Source organism: Macaca mulatta, chromosome 16, assembly GCF_049350105.2.
Source record: "Macaca mulatta isolate MMU2019108-1 chromosome 16, T2T-MMU8v2.0, whole genome shotgun sequence".
In the NCBI taxonomy this organism is placed as follows: domain Eukaryota; kingdom Metazoa; phylum Chordata; class Mammalia; order Primates; family Cercopithecidae; genus Macaca; species Macaca mulatta.
The window spans coordinates 85,859,258-85,873,397 of NC_133421.1; the positions used below are offsets into that span (position 1 = coordinate 85,859,258).

Consider the following 14,140-nt stretch of genomic DNA (forward strand, 5'->3'; position numbering starts at 1 on the left):
CCAGGAGCTCTCTCAGCACTGCCAACCCCTCGGGGGCACCCGTACCCCTTCTTTCCTTCAAATGCCCTCAGGCCTCCCATCTCTAAGTTCTCCTTGAGTCTGCCCTCACCCCTGTCTGCACCCTCTCCTTCCTTTCTCCCCATTTGGAGCTGGAGTTTGCTGCCTGCTCTCACTTTCCCCGCACCCCACCAACTGCACTAAGGAAATGGCCCCGTGGGAGGCTGCCGGGACCTCCAGGGCCAATGCTGGCTTCCGCTGCCCCCACTCAGGCTGCCCTGCGGCACTCAGCACTGTGGGTGCTCCCTTCAGGGCGGCGGGGAACAGGTGTGTGAGTGCAGGGGCTCCCCCTGCCACAGTTCCCAGGCGTCCTCCCCACTCCCTCTCGGCTTTGCCTCCTCCTCCCTGGTCCCCTGGTTTCCTAGTGGTGGTCCTTGCCACTCCCCTTTCTCTGTTCTCACTTCCACATGAGAGGCCCCCAAATCCACAGGGTCAACAGTCTGTCCCCTCGCTCAATTCCAGAACCGGGCACCTTGGAGCTTTCCTCAGAGTTCTCCCTGGGCCAGAATGCCTTCTACCTCTGCGCGCCCTTGGGTCAAACCACTGCCTCCAGAGGCCTCAGGAGCGTTCCCAGCCCAGGGACTGGAGAACCCCTGGGTGTTGACTCTCTGGCTTCTCGGCTGCTTTTCTATCTTGTGTTGATCTGCCAGCCAGCACATTTATTCATTCACTTATTCAAAAAATACTTAACACGTTGGGGGCTGTGATGCTTCGAAGGTAGGAATGAGCAAGACAGGTCATCTTCCCACAGGGGTCTGCAGACCTGTGGGCTTAGGAGGTAGGGTCTGTATCCCAGCCTGCCCCTCCTTGCCCCCTGCCCAACTCATGGACACAGTTCACTCAAAGGAAACTGAAGGCACTCTGTTGCTCAGTGGGGATGGGGACAGGGCTTGGTGCCCAAGGTTAGGCAGGAAGAGAGGCAGGGCAGCTGGTGGGGGTGCGGGGCTGCAGAGGGAGCCTGTGGCTGGCTGGGCAAGGGGAGAGCTGTGGGCAGCTGCCCCGCCTCAGCTTAATTCCCTGGGCAAACAGCAGCATTGGGAGGGCTGCCCACCTCAATCCCGCTGCGGCTCTGACTTCAAAGGGCTCTGGGGGCTGTGGGTGGGGTGGGCTTCGTGGAGGTGTGCACACCTCTCCAATTCCTGGAACTCCTGCTTTCCTGGGAGCGCGGGTCCTGGGGCTCAGACCTCTCTGTCCTCAGAACAAGGTGGTGCGGCCCAAGGGCAGGTGAGGGGCTGGTGGGAGTCAGTTCAGGACTGTGCTGGAAGGCTATCAGGGGCCAGTAGGGAGACCCTCAGCCCTGACAGCCCCCTCCGTTATGGTACCCCCACCTCTCCTTGCCCTGCAGTTCAGGCTGGCTGGCTTCTGAGGGACAATGTCCTTCCAGTTGGCCCCTGCCAACTTCTGACGCAGACAGGGAAGGTTCAAGCCCCAGCACGCCCGGTAGCTCTGACCTGCCCACCTGGGAGCCACAGAGTGGAGCAGACACAGGTGCCCCGGGAAGAAGGCAGCCCCTGAGGGCCTCCTGCGCTTCACTTGCTCCTCAGCTCACACCAGTCAGTGAGGCTTTGGATGGGGGGGCTCACAAAGCCCCCTCCCCTGCTCAAGGTGCACCCCCCCCCGCCCGCTGTCCTGTCACCTGTGTTTTCCTTCTCATCAAACAAGAAAGTGTCAGCAGGACCCAGGCTCCTCCCCCACCCCATTGTTAACAAGGCTGGCTTGGCGGCCCCTCCCCACGTCCCCACCCCCGACAGGCCCAGGCCTGCCCCAAGGGACCAGCCCACTGCCCCCTGCCGGGAGCACACCTACACCTATTTACCTTTGGACTTCAGCCCAGGAGGGAGGTGCACCTGACCCTCCACCGCCCCGCCTTCCTTCCTGCCCTCCAGCTCACCCTCTTCCAGCAAGTCTGGGTCCTGGGGCAGGGGAGGAGGTGGAGAGCCATTCCTGACTCCTGCCCCAGATGGAGCTCAGCTCTGCAGGGGGCCTGAAGAGTTCGTCCCAGCGGAGCATAAAGTGCGGAGTTGAGGGGGATCCCTGGGGACCTTCCAGACCTGAGAGTCACTGGGCCCCGGGTGGCCTGTCCTATGGAACAGGATGTGCCCTGGGGAGGGAAGGGGAGCCGTGCAAGGTCTGAGCTCCTGGCCTTTCCTCCCACATCCTGGCCCTCCCCACCCTCTCCATCACATTCCTAGCGGGGGGTTACAGTGGGAAGACAGAATGGGGAAGAGGCAGGAAATTCTGGGACAGAAGGGTGGCTCTGTGCTTTGGGAATGGGCTTCCCCCAACACTTAAAGTGAGGTGGGGATGGGCGCGATGGCTCGCTCCTGAAATCCCAGCACTTTGGGAGCCCGAGGCGGGCGGATCACTTGAGGATCCAGCCTGGCCAACATGGTGAAACCCCGTCTCTACTAAAAATACAAAATTATCCAGGCATGGTGGTGCATGCCTGTTATCCCAGCTACTCAGAAGGCTGAGGCAGGAGAATCGCTTGAACCTGGGAGGTAGAGGTTGCAGTAAGCTGAGTTTGTGCCACTGCACTCCAGCCTGAGTGACAAAGCAAGACTCTGTCTCAAAACAAAGCAAAACAAAAAGAGGTGGTTCAGGCGGGGGCTGTCACATGCAGCAGGGGCTGGTTACCCCAAAAGTGGAGGTTGCAGGTTAGAATGAAAAGAGATGAGGAACCTGCCCAGGGAACTTGAGTTATGAGCTCAAAGCCACACAGCTCCAAAGAGATAGGACAGTGAATGAACAGTGATCTCGGATTGGGATGCTGGCACAGGGAGGAGCGTGATGGGGCAATCTGCAGAGTTTGAATGGGGTCTGTGGATTAGATGAGATTATCAGGCCAATGTTAATTTCCTGATTTTTTTTTTTTTTTTTTTTTGAGACATGGTGTTACTCTGCCACCCATGCAGGAATGCAATTGTGCAATCACAGCTCACTGAAGCCTTGACCTCGTGGGCTCAGCTCAGGCAATTCTCCTGCCTCAGCCTCCTGTGTAGAGAGTAGCTGGGACCACAGATGCACACCTCCATGCCTGGCTGATTTTAAAAATTATCTGGAGAGGCTGGGTGCGGTGACTCACGCCTGTAATCCCAGCACTTTGGGAGGCTGAGGCGGGCAGATCACGAAGTCAGGAGATCAAGACCATCCTGGCTAACATGGTGAAACCCCATCTTTACTAAAAATCCAAAAAATTAGCCGGGCGTGGTGGCGGGCGCCTGTAGTCCCAGCTACTCGGGAGGCTGAGGCAGGAGAATGGCAGTGGGATTTTTCAGGAGCCTCCAGGTGACTGTCAAGCTGGGGCAAACCTTGATCTGCTTCTCAGGCCTGGTGCTCCCCCAGTAGGAGGTCCTGCTTGCCCCAGACATTGCCCCTCTTCCCCCCAGCACAGGCCTGGGGCACACAGCTACACGCCCCGCCTCTCAGTCCAAAGCGGGAGGCTGATCCTGTGGGGAAAAGGCTGGAGCCCACCTTGTTCCCCAATGCTGAGGTCCATGAAGAGGAAGCGGGTGGACAGTGGGGAGAAGGAGGGGGAGTCGCTTGCGGGGTGAAGAGAATTGAGGCAGCCCTCAGCCTGCCTTCCTGGACCCTGCAGGCTGCGTGCCCTCCTGCAGTATTTAGAATAATTAGCAAGTGAAAGCAGCCAGTTAGCAGGGGAATGCCAGGTTGGCCTAGAGCCAACCTCGAGGATGGAGAAAGAAAGGGGCTTTGGGAGAAAGGGGTCCGTGGAGGCTGGACAGGAATGCTTGGGACATTGCCTGTTTGTGCCCCTGTGTGTGTGCGCCCGTGTGCGAGCTCGTGTGCAAGGAAGTGGCTCTCTGGAGGTGTCGTGCACCCGTGAGGGTGTATATGTGGCGAGGACTGAGTTGGGAGGTGGCTCCCAGGTAAAGCAAGGGGAAGGGGATTGAAAGGTGCTGGCTGTCACCCAGACACAAATTTCCCGTGCCTCAGTTTCCCCATCAGAACTCTGGTAGTCTGGATCCTGCCACTGTAGGTGAGAGGGGCGGGTCTGAGCTCACTCCTTTCCCTGGTGGCCTTCCTCCTCCCCAAACCTGTGTTGGGCCAGGTTGTGTGGGAAGTGAGGGCCCTGGGGCTGGGTCCCTCCAGGAGAGGACCAAGTGAGGGAGGTGCTGGAGACCAGCCCAGGCCGGGGATGGCCGACTGGGGCAGGCCGGCCCGGGCAAGCCCTCGCAGCGGGGGACAGCAGGGGCCGAGCCCAGGACACACTTAGCCTTTGAGTTCCCCGGGTCTGGGGGCGGGGGCCACTCCTCCTCCCTTTGTCTCCTGATCCCCCAGGGCTGTGGGCCTCAGTCTCCCCATTGCACGGATGGAGCCACCGAGGCCTAGGCTCCAGGGGACATCCGAGAGCCACCTCTCAGTCCCTTCCTCCCTGGGGATGCTGAGGTCATGGGGAGTTCGTCAGTGTTCTTTGCAGGCCCTAAGTGCCCCCGCATCTTCCTCTCAGTCATCCCTCACTCCAGCAAAGAGAGGCGCTGCCCCTCCCAAACACTGAGCCCTCACCTGTTCCCAAAGAAAGTTTGGAGAGGAGCCATATTTAGATTTTTAAAAATTTTATTTTTAAAAACTTTTCATTGTAAATAACTTCCATGAAAAAGGTTAAATTGCCCCAAGGGGCAGGAGGGTGGATGTGGGACGCAGCCCAGGGGATCCAGGTGGAGCAAGGCATGCCCCACGTCCCCGAGGAATGCAGGCAGGGGCATGGGGTTACCCCTTCTTGGTCCCAGTAGTTCCAGCAAGCTCAGTGGCCCTCCCAGTTAAGCCTCAGCTACAGCTACACTCACTACATTAGTCTGTCTGTCCTGCCCTCTACAGCTTGGATGCCCCGGCCCCCAAACCGCCAAATCCGAACTTCCTGCTGCTCTCAGCTTCAAGTTGGGCTTAAAGATTAGGGGCCAGGCAAAGATCCCAGAGGCCTTACAGAGGATCTCCTTGCCCAACCCTGTGCCCCCACCTCATTTTGATCTCCTCTCTCTGCCCCCTCCCCCAGTCCATATTCTGCTCAGCTCTGCCCCATCCACTGCCTGTCCCCGGCCCCAGGGAGGCTCTGCCGGGAGAAGCCTCCAGGGGGTTAATTTGCTGTCATCTAATTAGCATTTGTGGTACCGAGGGATTCTCTCTGGATAGAGACCTGGGGAAGCAGGGGGGAAGCGGAGGTGCTCTGGGAGGGCCCGGTTCTGTTCCTCCCCAGCCTGACCCGGGCCCCTCCAGGCCTAGGCTCTCACGGCGAAGGGCCCTTTAGCTGGTTTCTGGGGCTGGGAAGACGCGGAGCAATGAAACACTGTGTGTACAAGGGGGGCTGGGGAGAGGAGGCAGCGATTCTGGTCCTGGGCCCTCGTTCTCAGCCTCCTGGGCTTGAATCTGATGGCAGCTGGGGCTGGTGGCCATGTGGCCTTGTGGGGCCAGCCTTGGAGCCCTGGCCCAGCCCCTGCCTGGGTGGTGGGGTGTCTGTGGACCTGTGTTGGGGGATAGTTCTAGGCCCTGACTTGGGCACTGTCCAGAGGTGGGGCAGGGCCTGGCCTCTTACAAGAAGGCCCCCACGCTGGCCCAGTCCTGCAGGTCGGAGGCCAGGGTGGCGTCCCCGGCCTCAAAGAGGGGCTCCGGGGGCAGGCAGCCACTGCCGCTCTCGTCCCAGGGGTGCTGCAGGAAGGATGTGGCCAGGAAGGTCTCGTCGAAGTCCAGGCTGTCGGCAGCCTGCTCCACCGAAGGCCCCCAGGTGGCGGGGCAGTCGATGTGGCGACCGTGGATGGTGAGGTCCACGTCCACGTGTGAGGCGGGGCTCAGAGGTGGGCTCAGCTCCAGGGCCTCCAGCGCACCCAGCTCCCCGCCCAGAGTGCCGGTGTCGAAGATGGCCTCCCAGTCAAAGTTGCCTTTGAGGGGTTCCAGCTCACCCTGCTCCTCCGGGGTGGGCAGCAGGGTGCTGGGGGGCCGCGGGACCTTGGCTACCCGCTTGGGCAGCGGCTGTTTGCGCTTATGCCCCAGCCTGCCCTCGCCTGCACCCCAGCCTGCCTCCCCGGTGGCCTCCTCGAACTCCCGCAGTAGCTGCTGGGCCTCGGTGTTCACCGTCAGCAGCCCGGCCCGGGGGACAGCGCTGGGCTCCTGCGCAGCCTGGCGGGCAAAGGCTGGGTGGATGTGGACAGGGGGCAGCCGCCGCTTCTTGAAAGCCCCGCTCAGCAGCCGCTCCGCGTACTGGGGGTCGATGCGCCAGAAGCCGCCCTTGCCTGGTTCGTCCTTCTCCCGAGGCACTTTGATGAAGCACTTGTTCAGAGACAGATTGTGGCGGATTGAATTCTGGGTGCAGGGAGAGAGTGAGAGAGAGAGGAACCGCTGGGTCAGTGGGGATGGGGAGACGAAGTGGCACCTGGTGCTCCTGCACGCCCCCCATCTTTTCTCTGGCAGGGGAGAGGAGGTGGGGACAGACACGCTGCTCTGCCCAGGCGGCTGCGGCTCTGGGACACCAGCCACAGGGCACTGGAAGCCCGGAGTGCTGTCGGGGGCTTTTGTTCCCTGTTGCCGGGATATCTGCCTGCTCAGTCATCCGAGCTCTGAGCTGCAGGGTGGCTCTCGGTGCCACCCCCGTCGCCTACCCTCCCTCCCTCACCCTGCCGCTCACAGCCTCTGGCCAAAGCCCTTGGCTCCCCCAGGGCCTGGACCACCATCTCCCTTTGCCTGGGCCTGGCTGGCCCTCTGTGTGAGTGAGTGGGTCCAGGGAGGGGGCTGGGCAGCCGAGGATGGAGAGGTGGGGGAGAGAGAGAGCGAGTGAGCGAGTGAGCAGGGATGAGGAGTGGGGGATCTGATGACTTTTCTTGTTTGTTGAGCCGGCTGCTGGCCTGGGCCTTCACCCCCCACGGCCCCCTCCCCCCACTCCAGGCTCAGTTGATTATTACCCAGCCAAGAGCTAAGAGCATAGCACTCATTCCTTGGGCCTGTTTCCCAAAGCCAAGCTGCACAGGCTTAGGGTAGGGTGGGGCTGAGGGTCTCTGCTTTTTCGGTGCAGCTACAAATGACACTGCTCTAGGGTCAGGGGCATTGGAAATGGCTTGGGACTGTGGTCCTGTGGCCTGCCTGCTTTGGGTGCTTCAGGGAAGAGTCTGGATGTCCTTGGAGGGGCTCTGCCTCCAGCTAGCCCTTGATGGTGATGGCTAAAGACTCTTAGGGCACTGTCTACCCAGCCTCAAATCCACCATCCTCCTGCCTTGTCTATTCTTAGGTGCTTAATCGTGTCCAAAGATTGCTGGGGGACAGGGGTCCTGAGCTGGCACGGCAGGGCAGATGGGTGGATAGTGCCCCGCAGCAAGGCTGGGATGTTTACATGGTGGCCTGGGCCCCTTGGCTGCTCAGTGCCTGGTTCTGGAGACGTGGAACATGATGCCAGTGTGGTAGGCAGAGCCCCTGTGGAAGGCACCTGGCTCAGGTAATTGTCCCCCCAGGGAGGTTGGCTGAGAGCGGGGGTTGGAGGCAGGAAACTGAGCAGAGGTTGAGGTGGGGGGCTGGGACAGCAGCTTTAGGAAGGCCCCTTACTCCGTTCACCGTCCACTGGGACACATGCTACAGCACCCCTTCCATTTCACCCTCCCCAAGCCAACTGCAAAAGGGCAGGACGTAGAGCCTGGCAGGCAGGCCACGTTCCAGTTTCCGTTTCTGACTCCCCGCCCGACAAACCATCCCGGGGCAGGGCAGTGTCTAGGAATTCCAGGACTTGTGCCTTCAGTTCATCGCTCTCCCCAAGGAGACTCTGTCCACGCAGAGTCTAGCCGTGGTCTTTGGCCTGGGCCTGCTGGATGAATGGCAGGTGCTTGCCCCTTGAATCTCAGCCTCTGCACCCCTAATGCCCTCCACCTCTAGACATTCTCCCTTCTCTCTCTCTCTGGAAGTCAAAGGAGGGGCAGTTGCAAGAACTGGGCTCCTTTGCAGTGCTCCCTTCTGGCCGCACCGAGCCTACTTGGCCTGAAGATCTGGGATATGAATCCAGTGCGGTGTGGGGAGCGAGGAGGGAATGGGGAGGGAGCCGCCGCCACCCGTGCCTACTCTACCTGCCAGGTGGGATCTGCGTGGCGGAAGTAGCAGAAGTTGTCCGTGATCCACTTGTAGATGGCCGACAGGGTGATCTTGGTGGCCTTGCTGGCCTGCATGGCCATGCAGATGAGCGTGGCATACGAGTAGGGAGGCTTCACGTGAGGGTTGGTGGCGTAGTCCACGTCGTCGGGGGGCGGGGCCTGCAGCCCCGGGGGCGCGCTCCGCGACGTGCACGACGACGTGGGCTTGCCCGGCGTGTGTGGCTGCCCCAGGCAGGCGGGGTCGGCCGCCAGGGGGGACCCGGGCGCCGCCGAACCTGGCACCTGGTGGTAGCCGTGGGTGTCGGTGCCCCCCGGGGGCAGGGCGGGGGCCTTGGCGTTGAGAATGGAGAATTCCTGCAGCCACTGCAGGCTGGTCAGGCTGTCATCCAGGGCGTCGGGCTCCTCCAGGCCGCCCTCCGGCCCGGCCTCCTCCGCCGGCCCAGCTCCCGAGAGGCGCAGCCAGCTCTCCGCCATGTCTGCGGGGACTCTCCGAGGGGGCGGTCAGCATCCACGGGCTGAGCCGGGGGTGGCCCGCCGCGCTCTCTTGCCCGCTGAGTCCCGCAGCTCCGGTTACACGGCCTCCCGGACGCGCGCTTCCATCTCGCGACCCCGGGGGCGCCTCCTCCGAATAAGTATGTGGTGCCTGCGAGGACCACGGCGGGAACTGAGCACTACCCCACCCCCGAGGGGACAGTGTGTGTACGGGGACGCCTCTTCTAACATCATCCCCGCAGCTGGGGAGGATCTTTTAATGCCGAGGTCTGGGAAACAGAAGCAAGGCCCTGGGGTCCCACCCCACCAGATCCGCCTCCCTCTTCCTTTCCTCTTTGAGGTTTTATTAGCCAAATAAAGGAAGAGGGTAGGGGCATCCGAGGCTATCCTTTTCTCTCGAAGAGCAGGAAATCAGGACCCCCTTCCTCCCCGCAACAAATGGAAATGGGGCGAGAAGTCTGGGAGGGCAGTACGACGGGGCGGGGGCGGAGCAGGTCCTTTGATCCTTGAAAAGGAATATTATGATAGGGGATCATCGGGAAGGAAGAGGACGGAACAGTTATGCGGGGCAGGAGGCGAGTCTCCCCCAGACTTCTCCGATGTCAGTCCCTGGTCCCACCACTTCCGTCAAGGACGAATGAGAGCGGGCTGGTACCGTCGCCCACCCTCCCCCTGTCCTGCAGTCCCCCTGCCCCGTCCCTTACCTGGCTCAGAGCGCAGCTGGGGCCAGAGGAAGGTTCTGGAAGAAGTTCCTCCCACCCCCTGCGGCTCTCTGCCCCCAGCTCGGGGGCCCTGCCAGCGACTCTTGCCGCCCCCCCGCCCGACGGCGCTTCTCTGAGCTACCGCGGCCCCGGGACCGGCATTAAGTAGCCGCTCCAAAGGCTTCTCCCGCTGCCATGGCGACGCTCCGCCCCCATAAACAGCTTCCGCCGCTGCTATTGGTCAGTACGTCTCCAAGGAGACCGCGGGCACTTGCCACTCTCTCTGGCGGCAACTCTCTTCGAACTCCCTCCTTCTGCCGCCCTCTCCCGCGCCACCCAACCCCCTACCCGCCGCTACGTCCCGGCTCGGCTCATTCCCGCCCGAGGGCCCCGCGCTGGGGTCGGAAAAGCGCGCGGCCCGCGGCACCGGGAACCGCTATGGATCCGTTCGTCCTGGGGAACTACGACTCTCGCCCCCACCCCCTTTCTGTCCCGGTCGCTCTGAGGCGTCGACTGCTCCTGGGACGGAGCCTGCGGTTGGGGGGCTAAGGCTGGGAGCGGACTCAGGCTCGGGAACCGTATCCTTGAGATTTTCTTTCCTCTCCGCTACGAGTGGCGCTTTCTCAAGTTTCCGCAGCCTTTCCCTCTCCCCTGACTCTTAGGGTCTTTCTCTGGTGCCCCAGGCAGGTCTGATTTTCCGATGCCACCTGCCGCTTACATCCACAGAGGCGGCAGACACACCCAGGAGGCAGGGTAATCCAGTGTGTCCCAGTAAGCAGCTCTTTCCCCACCCGTATCGTCGAGGTTCCAGGAAGCTGACATTCCAGAGGCTTCCGCAGAAGCGCACTCACTCCTTTTGGAGAGAGCTGATGAAGCAGAGCCCGTGGGTAAAACTCTGCAGTCACGGACTTGTCAAATTCTCCTAGCGGGGTCATTTGCCCAATTAATTTCACCAACCTTTAAGTGACAGGGATTAAGAGTACAGGGACTCTGGGGACTGTGGCCCTTCCTCCTCCCTTCCCCTGGCCTCCCTCCTGTCACCAGCTTTCCTGCTCTTTAATTATTGAGGAGCTGCAGGGTTGGACGTTCTCCGGTTTAAGGCGGCTGCAGAGGCAGTGGTGGGGGCTGGGTTGCTTACCTAGCCTCTGCCCAGGAGCTGGAGAGCTGGGGTCGGGAAGCCTGGTGCTCAGGCCATGAAGAAAGCCCCGCAATGGCCCATCACTCCCCCGCCAACGTGCCTTTCCCTAGCCCTTGCCTCTCCCACTCCTCCAACTCCAGATCCTCTTGAGTAAAAATATTAAAGAGTGCTGGAGAAAGACAAACTTTCACAGATAAGCTCACTTTGCAGTTAGCTCTCCTTCCCTTGTAAACAGTTTTATTCATTTTTAAGAATCATGCAGCAATCCATAAATATTGCATTCTTGATGTCCCCACTGTAGTGTGCCACAAGTGTACTCCAGGGAGAGGGGTACACAGATGGCACAAGCAGTATACACATGCACACACCAGGTGTGCAGACCAAAGCAAAGTGAGTGACCAGCGTGCCAACTCCAGGTGGGCAGGATCCTAACTCTCCAGGTGAGACGGCTTAGAGTGTGGGGGGTCTATGCCTAGGAGATGCCTCAGCGGGGGTAGAAACTCTGGTGGGATGGAACTGGGCAGAAGGAAAAAAGGGCTCTGTGAGGAACACACTACTAAAGAGAGTACAGGCCTAGTGCAGCAGGAAGGAGCCCTGGGTCTCCATAGTTACGCTGTGCCCTGTGGGAGAAGCCAGGTCCACCTCTTCTCTTTGGGTAAACTGTTGACGTGACTATGTGACTGTCTCCAGATGAAGGACTGGGGCAAAAGAGTTGGCCACTGACCTGTCCTCATCAGGCTGACTGAGGACCAACTCCTTGGATGAAGTATTTCTGTGGGCCACAGAGCTAAATGACAGCCAAGAGAAGGCAGGGGGACAGAGGAAGAGGAGAAATAGTTACTGAGAAACAAGTAAAGGACATTTCTAACCTAGGTATGCCTTGGACATGGGGCTGAGGCCTTGAGGAATCTTTCTGTGCTTCTCCCTAGGAGAGGACTGAGCACCTGCTGAGGAAGGACACGGATCCTCCAGGAAGGGGGTCCTGGCCACTGCGGTTACTGTTTACCTCAATCTCCTTCATCTCAGCTCCTTCCTCCCTCCTCCCAGGTAACACCACACTGTGAATACTACCTGCAGGGGACAGGACAGGAGGTGGTCTGTGTGCCACCACCCCAGGGTAAGGGAAGCTCCCTGTCACCTGCTGCTTCTGGGCTCATATTTCAGGGAAATCAGGAAGTGGGGTTATTGCTCAGCTTATGCATCTCAACTATGAAAGGGGCGGGAAGAATGTAGGGGGAAGGAAAGGACATTAGGTGGGGCCTGAAATGGTAAAGTCTACTGCAGTATTTCAGAGAGGGTGGAGGACGCGCTCCACTCTATCAGGGCAGGATGTAAGCCACAATCACTAGGCAGTGAGACTGTCACTGCACTCCTGGCCTCTGCAGCCACACAGGAGCAAAGGACCCCCTGGGCGCCAGGCTCTTTTTGAGGCTATCTGCCTTGGAAACACCTTGACATTTTTTTTTTTTTAAAGACAGTTTCGATCTTTTTGATCTTGTTACCCAGGCTGGAGTGTAGTGGCGCGATCTCGGCTCACCGCAACCTCCGCCTCCTGAGTTCAAACGATTCTCCTGCCTCAGCCTCCCAAGTATTTGGGATTACGAGGCATGTGCCACCACGCCTGGCTAATTTTGTATTTTTAGTAGAGAAGGGGTCTCTCCACGTTGTTCAGGCTGGTCTCAAACTCCTGACCTTAGGTGATCCGCCCGCCTTGGCCTCCCAAAGTGCTGGGATTACAGGCATGAACCACCAAGCCTTGCCAAAAAGCTCTTTTAGGGCAACAATTCCAAACCCTAAGACAAGTCCACCACAATGGGCATAGCCTATAAGGCTCTCCCACATCTCAATCTCACAAATAATAGTTGTTTCTAGCTTTGCTTTCCAAATAATCTCATGCCCTACTAAACCACCACCTTTTCCAAAGGCCAGTAGACAACACATGGAAGAGCCACAGGGAATCCACTGATGACACGCACGCTGAGGAAGGCAGAGCAGCCACCACCTCACAGTCCAGCTGTGCTGTTTTAGCTCTTGTATTTGTGACCTCACACTGGACTGGGGTGAGGAGTGCACATGAACAGAACACTATTTCTGAACTGCCAGTCAGCATGTGACTGGCTCCGTCTCCCTCTTCAGTGATTAGGCTCAGTAGCTCTGGAAGGCAAGGAAGGAACACATGGAGGATGGGGAGAGCCCTTGAGGTGAAGGCCCTGAGCCCTGATTCCAACCTCTGCTCCCAGCGCACTGCTGCTGGTCACATGCTGCTGCCTGAACTTAGTTCAAGGCTCTCCACCACTTCCTTTGGGGACCTGGGCACCAAACTAAGAATCACTGGTTCACATTTCTCTCAACCATTAACAAAAGGGGGTAGAGATGGGGGCAACAGGGACAAGAATGCCACCTCCCGGGTGAGTGAAGATGAAATATATGACCACTCCTCACCCAGTGCTTGGCACACAGAGGTGGTCAACACGTTTCTTGAAATGTCACCTTAGGATGGAGTCCCAGGCCTCCCTGAATGCACCTGATCAGGAGAAATGCTCCTTAAGGGAACGGGGGATTCTCAGATTCAAGGGCTTCTTCTTAAGCAGACAGGCACGTGAGGCCCAGGAGACTGGCTCTGCTACCAGAAGGAAGGATTTTTTCTTTCAACCAACCTTTTGGTTGCTACCATTTCTTGTCCTTGAGAAAGGTGCTCCTAGTGCTTGTGAAGGGAAATGCCATATCCGTGCAGTATTGCTCTCCCTTTTCACCGGAGCCATCCTCCAGCCCTACCCCAAACTGCAGGTTTCCAATTGGTTATGATGTGCCAGAGACCAGGAAATGCCAGAGGGATGTTTGTAACAAAGGCTGCCAAAACTCTAAGCCTTCTTGTTCTACCCCCTAAGGAGAAAAAAGATGTGTTAAGAAATTAGCCCATGGACCCCAGCTCCACCTGAACATCAAGATACCGTGGGGGCATTCCAGAGTCCCTGCAAAGGGTCTCGTGAGCTGCAGTTCATTGAGTGGCTTTAGGTCACGGGGAGAAAGGAGAGCTCCAGTTCCCTCTGAGAGGTGAAGGATTGTGGTTACAGGTTGTAACAGCTGTCACAGGAGGGTGAAAAGTCTCCAGCATCTTGCTGAGGATGCCCAGGAGGCAGCAGCTGAGTGAGGATGGATGGAATGCAGGGGCAGGAGAGGAGCCCAAGTGCAGAGGCTGGGGCTCAGACAGCCAAGGGGCCCCACACACAGGGCCTCGTCTCAGAGTCCTCCAGGCTGCTGGATGACAAGCGCCGGCGCTGGGCATTCCGACTGACGGCATTGTCATCAGCCTGCCAGGCACCTGGGGAACAGAAAATGAACATTACAGGAGCCAGACCTTTGGCCAGATCCAGATGGTGTCTCTAGCAGGGCAGCCCAGGAGTCAGCACGGAAGGAACAGGATGCGTGTCACCTGAGACTCCGATGAGGGTGCGAGCCACAGCACTCGTGCGTGAGAACGGAGAGAAGCAGGTGCTGACAGGTGCAGAGGCTGCTCCTGCCCCCTGGGCTAGGTACAGTCACTGCCACTGTGGCTCCCAGACAGGGAGGGACACGAAAGATGTTCCTTGTTTTGTGAACTTACCCTGGGATCCACTTTCGTATTTTAATCACTTGGTTTTAAAGTTTGCCTATATGTTACGATAGACAGGAAA

At 59.0% G+C, this 14,140-nt stretch overlaps 3 protein-coding genes across 13 annotated transcripts in view; 1 reads left to right on the forward strand and 2 right to left on the reverse strand.

Annotated features, from left to right (window-relative positions):
• Positions 1-14,140, forward strand: part of UBALD2 (UBA like domain containing 2) — a 258,780-nt gene that overhangs the window by 114,415 nt on the left and 130,225 nt on the right. The gene's annotated exons all lie outside the window — the stretch shown is intronic.
• FOXJ1 (forkhead box J1) lies at positions 4,615-9,474 on the reverse strand. Its single transcript, XM_001104114.5, has 3 exons — positions 9,332-9,474; positions 8,112-8,778; positions 4,615-6,369 (listed from the first exon to the last, which is right to left on the reverse strand). The coding sequence occupies exons 2-3, from the start codon at positions 8,607-8,609 to the stop codon at positions 5,602-5,604; spliced, it is 1,266 nt and encodes a 421-aa protein (XP_001104114.1). The 5' UTR covers positions 8,610-8,778; positions 9,332-9,474; the 3' UTR covers positions 4,615-5,601.
• RNF157 (ring finger protein 157) overlaps positions 10,670-14,140 on the reverse strand; it is a 102,471-nt gene continuing 99,000 nt past the window's right edge. For 8 of the 11 annotated variants that reach the window (XM_077972894.1, XM_077972892.1, XM_077972893.1 and 5 more), the window contains 2 exons: positions 13,124-13,788; positions 10,670-12,620 (listed from right to left, as the gene is read on the reverse strand). In XM_077972894.1, the coding sequence (XP_077829020.1) occupies positions 13,670-13,788 (119 nt within the window). In that variant the 3' untranslated portion in view covers positions 10,670-12,620; positions 13,124-13,669. The remainder of the gene's footprint in view (positions 12,621-13,123; positions 13,789-14,140) is intronic. The other 3 variants (XM_077972898.1, XM_077972895.1, XM_028836833.2) reach the window with 1 other exon arrangement.